Raw genomic sequence first — 13,652 nt, 5'->3', positions numbered from 1 at the left:
AGAATCAGTGAGATAAAATACTAGATATGACCAATCTGAACAGCAGAGAAAAAACAGAATGAAAAAAAAAATGAAAAGAGACTCAAATATTTGTGGGCTGGTAACAAAAGATCTAACCTCCATGTCATCAGAGTCCCAGAAAGAGAAGAGAAAGTAGGCAGGTCTGTAAAAGTATTCAAAAAAGTAAGGTTTAAAAACATACCAAATTTAGCAAGGCACATAAACCTACACATGAATGAATCCCAAACAGAATAGACCCAAAGTAATCCATGCCAAAACACACCATTAAACATCAGAAAACTATAAAAGGAGAAAACCTTGCAAGCAGTCAGACAAAAACAACACCTTAGATAAAAAGAAAAATACTCAGAATAATAGCAAATTTCTCCTCAAAAACTAGGGGGTCCTTCCTCGTTTGGATAGTGGTGAGTATCCCCACCTAGTTTTTGACAGTCCTAAGAAAGTGGTACAATATTTTTCAGATGCTGAAAATAAAAGAACTATCAACTCAGGATCCTATGCTTTGCAAAAATACTCTTCAGTAATAAAGAGAAAACTGAGACATTTTCAGATGAATAAAAGCTAAGAGAATTTGCTGATAGCAGAGCTATCTTTAAAAAAAATGGTAAAAGGAAATTATCTAAAGAGAAAACAAATGACAGAACAAGGAGCTCAGAAATATCAGGAAGAAAGAAAGAGCATAGTATATAAAGTATGGGTAAATCTGCAAGGATTTTTTTCTTCTTTTCAGTTTTCTAAATTATACTTTATAGTTGAAGGAAATATGTGTTTCTAAAACATATATTGTTTTTGTGTTTCTAAAACATATGATAAAAATACTGTTCATCAAAAGTATTTTTCAAATCAATTTTCAAATCAAAATTTTAAATCAACTTTCAAATCAAAGTAATTATAAAATAAACCAGGAAAATAAACAATTGGTATCAACATAAAACAGACTGTTACAACTAAGGTATATTATGTAAGCTTCACATTAACCATAAAGCAAATGGCTACAAGAGGTATATAACAGATAAAAAGAAGAGAATCAAAGCATAACACTACAGAAAATCAATTTACAAACGAAGCCAGTAAGAGAGGAAGAGAGAAACCAAGGAAGTACAAAACATCAGAAAACAATTAAAAGGATGACATTAGTAAATCCATACCTAGTAATAATTACTTTAAATATAAATGGATTAAATTCTCCAACAAAAAGACCTAGAGTGGCTGGATGGATTAAAAAACAAGACCCAGCCATATGTTGCCTATAAAAGGCTCATTTCAGCTTTAAGGAGACACAAAGACTCAAAATGAAGGGACAAAACAAGATACTCCATGCAAGTAGAAACCAAAAGAGGACAAGGGTAGCTAAGATAGAATAAATGTTAAGTGAAGAATAGTAACAAGAGATAAGAAGGTTATTGTCTAAGAATAAAAAGGTCAATTTGTCGGGCGCCAGGGTGGCTCAGTGGGTTAAAGCCTCTGCTTTCGGCTCAGGTCATGATCTCAGGGTCCTGGGATCGAACCTCGTATCGGGCTCTCTACTCAAGTGGGGAGCCTGCTTCCTCCTCTTTCTCTCTGCCAGCCTCTCTGCCTACTTGTGATCTCTGTCTGTCAAATAAATAAATAAATAAATCTTAAAAAAAAAAAAAGGTCAATTCGTCACAGAAGATAGGGTAATTGTAAATATATATGCATCCACTATTGTAGCACCTAAATATAATGAGCAGATACAACAGATGTGAAGGGAGAAACAGATAATAGAATAATAGTAGGGGACTTCAATACCCTACTTCTAACAACAGATACATCATTCAGACAAAAAAAAATCAATAAGGAAACACTGAATGAGAAGTATAGACCAAATGGATCTAACAGACACATACAGAATGTTCCATCCAACAGCAGAAGATATATTCTTCCCAAACACATATGAACCAGGATACATCAAAAATTAGCTTATAAAACAAGTCTTAAGAAATTTAGCAAAAAATGAAATCACACCAAGGATCTTTTCTAAGCACAAAATTATGATACTAGAAATCAATAAAGGAGGAAACTGGATAACTCATAAAAGTACAGAAATTGAACAATACATTCCTGAACAACCAAAGGATCACAAAAATAAAAGGGAAATAAAAAAAATCTTGTAGGGACGCCTGGGTGGCTCAGTGGGTTAAGTCTCTGCCTTAGGCTCAGGTCATGGTCTCAGGGTCCTAGGATCGAGTCCCGCATCGGGCTCTCTTCTCAGCCGGGAGCCTGCTTCCATCTCTCTCTCTGCCTGCCTCTCTGCCTACTTGTGATCTCTTTCTGTCTGTTAAATAAATAAATAAATAAAATCTTAAAAAAAAAAAATCTTGTAACAAACAAAAATGGAAACACCATACACCAAAACTCATAGAATATGGCAAAAGTAGCTCTAGAAAGGAAATTCATGGTGATAAAAAAATGAAAGGTCTCAAAGACCTAACTTTAAACATCAGTTAGAAACAAATAAACCTAAAGTTAGCAGAAGAATGGAGTTAACAAAGATCAGAGCAGCAATAAATGAAATAAACATCAGGAAAACAGAAGAAAAGATCAAAGAAACCAAGATTGTTTTCTGAAAAGACAGTCAAAATTGGCAAAACTTTAGGTAGGCTAAAAGAAAAGGGGGGGAATTCATACAAATTAAAATCAGAAATGAAGAGGAAACATTTAAATGGGCAGCGCAGAAATACAAAGGCATTTGTATTTCTACTCTGAGACTACTAGAGACTACTATGAATTGTCACATGCCAGTAAACTGGATAACCTAGAAGAAATTGGTAAATTGACAGAAACATACAACCAAGTAAGACTGAACTGTGAATAAATTAAAAAATCTGAACAAACCAATAATGAGTAAGAACGATGAAAGAAAAACCCAGGGCCTGATGATTTTACTGGTGAATTCTACCAAACATTTAAAAAAAGAATTATACCAATCCTTTTCAAACTCTTCTAAAAAACAGAACAGGAGATCTTTCCAAACTCATTTTATGTGGCCAGCATTACACTGATACCACAGTCACACAAGGAGCACCAAAAGCAAAAATCAACAAGTGGACTACATCAAACTTACTTCCAAATAGCAAAGGAAACCATCAACAAAATAAAAAGGAAACCAACGGATGGGAGAAAATATTCACCAATCATTTATCTGATAAGGGATTAATATTAAAAATATATTTTCTTTTTGGGGCGCCTGGGTGGCTCAGTGGGTTGAGCCTCTGCCTTCAGCTCAGGTCATGATCCCGGGGTCCTGGGATCGAGCCCTGAGTTGTGCTCTCTGCTCAGCAGGGAGCCTGCTTCCCCCTCTTTCTCTGCCTGCCTCTCTGCCTACTTGTGATCTCTGTCAAATAAATAAATAAAATCTTTAAAAATATATATATATATATATTTTATTTTTTAAAAGATTTGATTTATTTGAGAGAGATAGATACTGAAAGAGACCATGAGTGGGGAGGTTGGGGGGGTGGAGAGGGAGAAGCAGGTTCCCCACCAAGCAGGGAGCCCAACATGGGGCTCAAACCCAGGACCCCGAGATCATGACCTGAGCTGAATGCAGATGCTTAACCGACTGAGTCACCCAGGTAGCCCAAAAATGTATGTTAAAAATTCATAAACTCAATAGCAAACAAATAATCCAATTTTTAAAATGGGCAAAGGATCTGAATAGACATTTTTTCCAAAGAAGACATATAGATGGCCAATAGATACATGAAAAGGTACAACAACATCAGAAATTATCAGGGAAATGCCAATAAAAACCACAGTGAGAGATCAACTTGCATCTACTAGAATGGCTGTTATTCAAAAAGTAAGAAATAAGAAGATCTGGCACGGATGTGGATAAAGGGCAGGCAATATTCGCACACTGCTGGTGGAAATGTAAATTGATGTAGCCACTTTGGAAAAGAGCAAGGAGTTTCCTCAAAAAATTAAAAACAGAACTACCACAGGTTTCAGCAATTCCACTTCTGAGTATTGATCCAAAGAAAACAAAAACAGTGAACTGCGAAGATACATGCATTTCCACGTTTTGTGCAGCATTATTCGTAAGGCAGGGAAGCAAACTAAATGTCCACTGATGGACAAACAGATGAAGAAACTGTGGGGTATATGTACATGCAATACTACCGAGCCACTGAAATGAAGTATACCTTGCCATTTCCAACAACATTGATGGACCCTGAGGGAAATATGTTAAGTGAAATAACTAAAAGAAAGACAAATACTGTAATGATCTCACTCACATTTGGAATCTAAAAATAAAAACAAACCAAAAACGAAACAAAACTGAATTCAGAGAATAGATTGGTGGTTCCAAGAGGCAGGGGTGCAGGGAAAGTTAAGGGGTAAATAAAGGTGCTACAGGTACAAACCTCTAGTTATATAATAAGTCTGTCTTAGGGGTATAATGTACAGCACAAGGACTACAGTTAATGAGACCATACTATACATTTAAAATGAATGTATAAGAGAGAACAGCTCTTAAAATTTCTAATCACAAGAAAAAAATTCTGTAATTCTGTAATTATGTGTACTGCTGGGAGTTAACTAGACTTCCTGTGCTGATCATTTAATGAAATATGCAAATACTGAATCACTATGTGTATACTTAAAACTAATATAATGTATGTCAATTATATCTCAGTAAGAAAACAAAAGAACAAAAACCAAGACAGTAAAAATAAAGAGAAAGAAAACCAAAGGCCAATATCCCTCATGTATATAGATGCAAAAATGCTTAACAAAATACTAGGAATAAAATTAAGTAATATGCAAAAATAATTACACACCATGACCAGTAATGCGTATATTCTACAGATATAAATTTGGTTCAATATTTCAAAATCAACCAATCTATCCACCATATTAACAGGTTAACTACAGGGGGGAAAAATCACATATTCCTATCAATAAATGCAAAAAAAAAATATTCGACAAATTTCAACAACCATTTGCAATAAAAACCCTTAGAAATATAGGACTCAATGGGAACTTCTTTCTTGGTAAAGTGTCAGTAAAAAACCTGTAGCTAATATTGCACCTGACAGTGAAAGACTGAATTGAATGCTACCCCTCTCTCAGGAAGCCAGAATGTCTGTTCTCACCCTCTTCTTCAAAATAGTGCTGCAAATTCTAGCCAGTGCAATAAAAGGAAATAAAAAGTATACAGAGCAAACAGGCAAAAATATAACTGTTACTATTTGCAGATGCATGATGATCAGCATAGAAAATCCTAAGGAATCAATTAAAAAAGACAAACACTCTTCTGAGCTAATAAGTAAGATGGGCTTATGAAGAAGTCATCCCAAACCATTTAACCTCTTTAAAGATAAATCACTGACCACCCCAGCTGGTCTTGTGCTCTGCTGCCTTTTCAATGTCAAAGAACTCTAACACATTCACTGCTATTGATGAATTGCTGTTCATAGCAAAGCAAAGGATTCTGCTTATCATATTCCTAACCTAACTTAATTTTAGAAAGATAAAGCTACAGAAATCTGATAAAGAGATATCTCTTAGGAAGACAGCCACTTTAAAAATAACAGCATAAATAATCAAATTTAAGAGCTCCATGTGTATTTAACACAAGCAAAGTATTAACATGGCATTTTACATAGTCCTTTTTATAAAAGACCCTATATGAGATTCTTCCTTCTCCTTCACTTATTTTGGTCTTAAAATGGTATTTCTGGAGGTCTGACAATCTAGCTAAACTATAAACTATAAACTAGTACCTTTTCCTAGATAAGGTGCCGTGCCTCTAACCACTGCAAAAGGCTCCCATTACACTGACTGAAAAAGCCAAAAACCTTTTAACAGTTGGTGAGGCTCTAGGGATCGGACCACAAGCTCTCCCCAACCCTTTACTTCTCTGGCCTCACCCTCCTCCACTCTCCTCTGCTTGTTCCTCCTGCTCCAGCCATTCTGTCCTTTGGGTCCTAACTGTACTCTTGAGGCAGATTCTGACTTCAGGGCCTTTGCACTGGCTGGTCCTTCTGCCTGGGACATGTATTTCCCATTTAACTGCATAGCTAAGCCCTTACCTTCTTCAAGTTTTTGTTCCCATGTTACCTCTCTCCTCAATGAGGCTTACACTCACACCACCCTACCTAAAATTATAGAATTTTATACTTATACTTCTGACCCACTCTGCTTTATTCTTCTCTATGTCTAAGTACTTGACCTTTCTCATATGCTGTATCTTTTACAAAGTTATACAATTATTGTTTGAATTCTGTTGTGTGCCTTCCACCCCAGCAAAACAAAGGTTTTACTAATTTTGTTTGGTACTGCCTCCCAAGAGACTAAAACAATACCTGGCACACACCAGATGCCCAATAAATATTTGATGAAGGAACAGAATAAACGCATGAATGGATGTAATAGGCATAGCAACTGTTGTTCAAATTAATTCTAATTAAATCTCATCAATATGCTGAAAGGAACTGTTAGGAAGAAAATAAATTTTCACATGCCTTGATGTCCGCATCCATGTGGTTCCCTTGCCTACACTGTCCTTCTTCCTCACTCCGAACGCTCCTTCCCCGATTCGCATATGTGTTCAGCCAGACAGATTCCAACTAAATGTCACAAACGAACAAGTCTTCCAAACATCATCTCTGTTAACTTCAACCATGGTCAGGTGCCCTTCCTAAATGTACCTATGCTTCTTTTTCTCACAGCCTTTCCACATGTACAGCAAATGTGTTTTTTCACCAGACCAAAATATGAGCTTCCTGGAAGCAGAAACATGTTTTGCTTTTTTGTTTGAGAGAGAGAGAGACAGAGCACATCTGGGGGGTAGGGAGACTGGAGGAGTTGGGGAACAGAGGGAGGAGAGAGAATCTCAAGCAGACTCCCCACTGCGCACAGAGCCCCACACAGGGCTCGATCCCACGACCCTGAGATCATAACCTGAGCTGGATCAAGAGTCAGATGCTTCACCAACTGAGCCCCCCGGGCCCCCCCAGCAGAAACCATTCTTACTTGCTCTTCCCTCACGGCTCTAAAGCTCATATCATGTAACACATGACAGGCACTCAATAAATGTTTTGTGTCGGTAAGACATTTTTTCAAAAAACTACTAAATTGAATTAATAGTGAATTACAGAAATTTACCTCTTACTTGTTTCCTCAGTTTTTCAATTTCTTCCTTTAAGGTTTTTATTTCTAAATCTTTGCTTGCTGTTAGCGGACCATCAGCAGTTGAATACTGTAGAGCTTGAACAGTCTGTGTTGACTCTTAAAAAGAGAGAATGAAAGAAAAAAATGAGAAATATGGCCATATTTAAAATTTTTAAAGCTAAGAGCAATGCATTTCTTTCTAGAGAAATCCTTATAGAATTCTGATCAAAACATCTACCTAGCAACAAAAGCATGTAAACACATCACAATTAAGTCTCAAAATTCCAATGCATGTTTCTTTAAAAGTGTAATAGATGTAGGAGAGGCTCTGCCTACTACCATGTGAGATTTTCCATGTCAAACACTGCTGGTGAATTCTACCAGTGAGTCAATAACCGTTCAGCCCCCATTCATCCTAGTAGGAAGTGTCATTGTGTGATAACCCCCAAAACTTCCTGTGTCAGATGATGCATTAAAAACAGAGTCTGGTGTGTCAAGAGAGGTTTAGAGATGTTGTTACAGTTGACCTTGAACAATGCAGGGGTGGGGTGTTTGGGGGCCCTGCCCCCCTCCCAATGCAGTTGAAAATCTGTGTATAACTTCTGACCCAAAAACTTAACAACTGAGTTACAACTGAGTCCTGCTGGCCAGAAACCTTACCAATTACACAACAGCTGACTGACACATCCTTTGTATGCTGTATGTATTATACACTATATTCTCACAATCAGGCAAGCTGAAAAGAAGGAAATGTAACTGACAAAATCGTAAGGAAGAGAAAACATACTGGCTGTACTTTATTTATACAAAGGAAAAAAATCCATAAGACCCTCCCAGTTCAAACCCACATTGTTTCAAGGGTCAAGTGTATACGATATACAGAAATGCTGGCCTCCAAATTTTAGTTATGAAAGTTGAGGCCCACCTATAGATGATTTTGGCTCATTGATTTTGTTCAGATAGAGATTATTCTTGTGGTTCTAATCAGAAGATGCAAGGTATTCAAGAAACATTAACTCTACTGAGGTTTAGTCCTAGATATTATCAGAAGATACGGAAAAAAAGAAAACTTTACACAATTTATCAGAAATGAACCACCTTTGTCCTAAAATAGTTACTGTGCTATCTTATGCAGGGTCTGAAATAATAAGCCTCTACCTTAATTACTTCACCATAATTTTTGGTTAGTGCAAATCATTACTTATTGTTTTATACTACTTACATTATTTATATATTGTCTTAATGTAACCTATATTATTGCTTACATATTATTACTATATGTATTACTGATGTTTAATATGTGTGTACATGTGTATATGTGCACACACACATATACATAATATATATACACACGTATACACACACACACACACACACAGAGACAAACATACACATACACACATAACTCCAGCAGACAAGTAATGCACATTTTAGTAGACTGGGATTTACAGGATGGACAGAGGTAGCAAACACACCACACATACACACACACACACACACACACACACACACACACGGAGTTCCAAAATACTGTGGCCTTCAGAGGAGGGAGATTTTCTAATTAATTTTCACCATCTGTACAGAGAATAGTATCATGAACTTTGTATGCATAAATATTAGTTAATTTGAATATACTTATGGTGTATCCAACCATGATCTTCTACATCCAATAACTACTTCTTAGTCTTTTCTTTTTGGGTTCAAAACATGGTAAATATCAATGCATTTTGTACTTACTATTTTTAAAAGAATATCCTTTATTTGTTTTAAACAATTATCTAAGAGGGCACCTGGGTGGCGGAGTAAGTTAAACGACTTAACTCTTAATTTCAGTTCATGGTGGTAAGACTAAGCCCCGCACATGTGGGGCTCATGCTCAGTGCTGAGTCTGCTTAAGATTCTCTCTCCCTCCCACCCCTCCCTCCAACACACTCACACACGCACATATACACATGCTCTCTCAAAAAAAAAAAAAATTACACACACACACACACACACACACACACACACACACATATTAGAAAGATATCTAAGTTAGAAGAAGAAAAAGGGAAACATAAAGATATCCGGTGGATACTAGCAACAGCTCCTTTTCCTTCTAGACTCCACATCCTGCAGGGTATGGAGGTAGGTAGCTATCCTGGCTCCTCTTTCCTACCTCTGTCCACTTTCCTACTTAGTCCAGTAATGGGCTAAAATGCCCATTACTCACCTGCTGAAGTTATTATCCATTGTCTTTTTTATTCTTTGACTAACAACTTCACACACTGTTTACTGACTGCCCTTCTTTCATTACAACCCTTTTTATTATTATTCTTAGTGACTGTAACATCAAAAATAGACAATCCACTCTGGCTTCTCAGGCACACAAATCCCCCATACAAACACGGCTGGGGCTTTTCCTTCTTGCTTGTGAACCAAATTCAGGCACACTAACAAAGCAGACCAGTCAAAACTCAAGATGGTTTAAATCAATCATGGTGGACCTATTCTATGTTGCCAATACTGGTTAAGAATTAGGTATGTGACCTGGTGAGAACGATAGTCCCTTGATAAGAAGTCCACTAGGGGGCCTCCCAGATGGATGAAAGGAAGCAAGCCTTCTTTCGGTCTCCACATGTGTGCAGACATGATCTGGAATTTTGGCATATGGCAGAATCATGAGAGGAAAGCCAAGACAATCATAGAGAAGCTAATCTCACTATTGGCACTAATTTCTAACATCCTGAGATAACAAATCTGTATTATCTAAGAATTCTATGATTTGCAGCCCAAAACAACTTAGCTGATCTCCAGCAAAACCAGGAAACCCTAGACCCATATTGGATCATACCCTAGACCCATGGTTCTCACCTCGTCTGAGCTTAGAAATGTTTATGTGCGTATGCAGCAGGGAGTGTGGGTGTTGAAACAGGTGTGGCCATGAGATGGCTAAAGGTATTTAAGTGCCTGGGGACCAAGAGGGCTCAGTATCTTAGAAAATGTGAAAGTCTCCCTCATCAAAGAATCACCCTGCCCCGAGTGCTAGTAGTCCACCTACTGAGAAATGCTACTGTACATTTTTCCATTATTTAGTAACTGTACTTGGTTTTAAGTATACCATTCTCTATCTCTTATCTTTACAGTGTGCTTGCTACTCCAGCGACCACTTTAGTGATGCTCATTCCCACCAAGAGCGCAAATCACTACTCCGTTTTTCTCTTTTCTTCCTTATTTACCCAAGTTAGATTCCGAGGTCCATCACTACAATCCCTGCTTTGCACACGCACCTTCCATCTCTTGGCCCTCCTCTCCTCCACGACTCCCACCCTAGAAGGCCCCAGTCTTCGCAGACTCTGACTGTCCGACTTGTGCTCCCACCCGAGAAGCTGACAAAGAGGCTGAAGAACACACAGTCACTTCAAATTCATGTCTTCTGACATCCAACAGCTTGGCAACGACTGGCAGTCCTCAGCTGTGTCCCCAGACCATTTACTCTTCTCTTCTCTAAACTGACCATGTCACATATTCTCTTTCTCATCAAAAATCTGATATACTCTCCATCTTCCTCATTCTCAGCTTATGACCTTGCTTTGTGTTTCATTTTGCCTTGGTCTCCTCAAAGTAGAATGTAAGCACTGCATGGGCAAGTATTTTTCTCGTTTTCTGCTCACTGTTACATCTGCAGTCATGTGCAGAATAGGTCCTGGGTGGTCGGTGTTCAACAAGTAGCTGATAAATGGATGAAGCAGCCTGATGTAAACCTACGCCGCTGCATGAAACAGGCATTAATATAAAAAGGCAACGATCCTACATTTTCACTGCGCTTGCTTGGTGCAAATGATAGCAATCACATATAATGATAGTTTCTAAGAAATGTTAGGTAATATAAAACATCAAAAAAGCTGGGTATACAGGAATTTCTCATTCAGGAAGGAGTAGGAAGCACCAGGTCTCTCATTCCTGCCAGAAAAAGTAAAAATACATAACTTGCAAAAATCTTATTTTTACAGAAATCACATATCTGAGAAAGCAAAGAGGAGTAAGTACGATAGAACAGATAGGCTCAGGCCATGCTGAGGCGAGAGGACTGGCAGCTACCTCTGACTTCTAAATTTTGCCTGATTCTGTGAGCAGGCTTAGACTTCAGGTTGCCTATATTAAGGGATCTCACTTGGGAATGAAAACACATGACAACTTCTGGAGAATGAGTGGGGCTGCAGAAACAATTTGGAAACCTCAAGATCCCTAAATATGTGGCACTATTTTATCATGATAAATTAGTACCTGGAGACTACATGGAAATTTAGTAGCTTCTAAAACTCAGACTGAAGGCTCCTCCAGTATTAGAGTATTTCAGAAACAGTCTTGCCCGAGGAAAAGAGTCTGTCTGTCTTTAATACATGGCCAATGTCCCAATCCACACATTTGTCAGATACCAAAATGGCAGGAGGTAGGAGGCTTCAGGGGAGAATAAATCTCCCACAGTTGTCGGAATGAGGAAGAAAGCACCCTAGCCAGGCTCTTTGTGATATTTGAAACCAAATGTAGGTTGAGTTCAATGAAAACTGCAAACCAGCCTGGTCTCAGCTCCATTCCCAGTTAAAGCACCGGAGAAACCAAAAACTTGTGCTACAGCGCCACCTTCTGGACAACAAAAGAAAGGCTTCTGCCTGACCACCCGCCTAACCCTTAGAATCCAAGGAAACAAAACCTTACCTAAGCCGGACAGGTGTTTGCTATTACAAATATGACAGCAGAGGTTCACTTCATGATACACTATGAAAAAAACCACAGTAATGGGGTTTCACAAAAAGAAAAGGCCTATCCAACAAACTCAAAGACACAAACACTGTATTCTCACTGATAAAAGATTCAAAATAGCAGTTATGAAGAAATTCAATGAGCTACAAGAAAACTCAGAAGGGCACTTCAATGAATTGAGGAATAAAATTAATCAAAAAGGTTGAAATTATGAGAAAAGCAAACAAAAATTTTGAAGCTGAAGGACTCAGTATATAGATAAAGAGTGCACTAGAAAGCATTGGAAACTGCAGATCAGATGGAAGAGAGAACACGCAATGTGGAAGGTAGGAATCTAGAAATGATTCTGGTGAGAGAGGAGAGAGATTGGAGATTTTTAAGAAGTGAAAAAATGCTACAAGAGTTATCATACTCCATTAGACAAGAAAGCCTAAGGAAAATGGGGACACCATGGCTGAGTGGTAGTTTATTTAAAGAAATAATTCTTGAGAACGTCTCCAAACTGGGGAGACAGTTGGACATGTACGTCCACACTGCCAAAAAGAACACCTTCCCACCTCAATGTAAAAAGACCTTCACTAATATACCTTATATGAAACAGTCAAGAGTCAATGATAAAGAATTTTAAAGGCAACCTGGGGGAAAAGGAGGCGACCTCCACCCATGATGGTTCCAGCAGATCTCCCAGGAACAACTACAGACCAGGAGAGTGGAATGATATATCCAGAGTACTGAGAGATAAAACCCCCCAGCCAAACATATTCTATCTAGCAAAGCTATCCTTCCAATATGAAGGAGAGATAAAGGCTTTCCAAAATAAACTCTAACTGGGGGAGTTTACCAGCTCCAGACCTGCCTTATTGAAAAGAGCTCTTAAAACTGAAATGAAAAAAATGAAAGCACAAAAAATTCTGATTAAGATGATAAACAGACATTCAGAATTAGAGTACTGTAACTCTTTCAGAATAGTGTTACATATTTAAATGCAGCATAAATGTTAAGGGAAAGGGGCATTAAAAATAACTATAACTGGGCACCTGGGTAGCTCAGTTTGTAAAGCAACTGCCTTCGGCTCAGGCCATAATCCTGGAGTCCCAGGGTCAAGTCCCACATCAGGCCCTCTGCTCAGCAGGGAGTCGGGTTCTCCCTCTGCCCCTCACCCCTCTCATGCTCTCTCAAATAAATAACATCTTTAAAAAACAAACAAACAAAAACTATAACTGCTACAACTTGGTTAAAAATTCGTAACAATAAAGATAATTTGTAACACCAGGAATATAAAAGGGGAATCTTTTTTTTTTTTAAGATTTTATTTATTTATTTGTCAGAGAGAGAAAGAGAGAGAGAGCATTGGCAGGCAGAGGTAGAGGAAGAAGCAGGCTTCCAGCTGAGCAAGGAGCCCAATGTGGGATTTGATCCAAGGACCCTGGGATCATGACGTGAGCCGAAGGCAGACAGTTAACAACTAAGCCACCCAGGTGTCCCTGAAAGGGGTGTCTTAAAGGATGGAACCCTTATAGGTGAATGAATGTAACTTGCTTTCAGCAGCGAAAGGACGAGTTTATCCAGGAGACATTTTATGCTAACCTCATGCTCACCACAAGGCAAAAATCAAGAGCAGAGACGCAAAACATGAAAACGGGAGAAGGAGGACTTCCCTTACCCATTCAGACAAATGCAACCATCCATTTAAGATGAGAAGATGAGGAGGGGGGGCAAGATGATGGAGGAGGAGGGGACTACTTCAA

At 38.2% G+C, this 13,652-nt stretch overlaps 1 protein-coding gene across 15 annotated transcripts in view; it reads right to left on the bottom strand.

The window, feature by feature from the left end:
- Positions 1 to 13,652, bottom strand: part of CDC42BPA (CDC42 binding protein kinase alpha) — a 329,438-nt gene that overhangs the window by 133,105 nt on the left and 182,681 nt on the right. For all 15 annotated transcript variants that reach the window (XM_032317331.1, XM_032317316.1, XM_032317323.1 and 12 more), the window contains exon 11: positions 7,156 to 7,278. In XM_032317331.1, coding sequence (XP_032173222.1) covers positions 7,156 to 7,278 — 123 coding nt within the window. The remainder of the gene's footprint in view (positions 1 to 7,155; positions 7,279 to 13,652) is intronic.

The sequence above is a fragment of the Mustela erminea genome, chromosome 17 (assembly GCF_009829155.1).
Source record: "Mustela erminea isolate mMusErm1 chromosome 17, mMusErm1.Pri, whole genome shotgun sequence".
Classification (NCBI taxonomy): domain Eukaryota; kingdom Metazoa; phylum Chordata; class Mammalia; order Carnivora; family Mustelidae; genus Mustela; species Mustela erminea.
The sequence above is the reverse complement of the archived record's forward strand: the minus strand, read 5'-3'. Positions and strand labels throughout refer to the sequence as shown.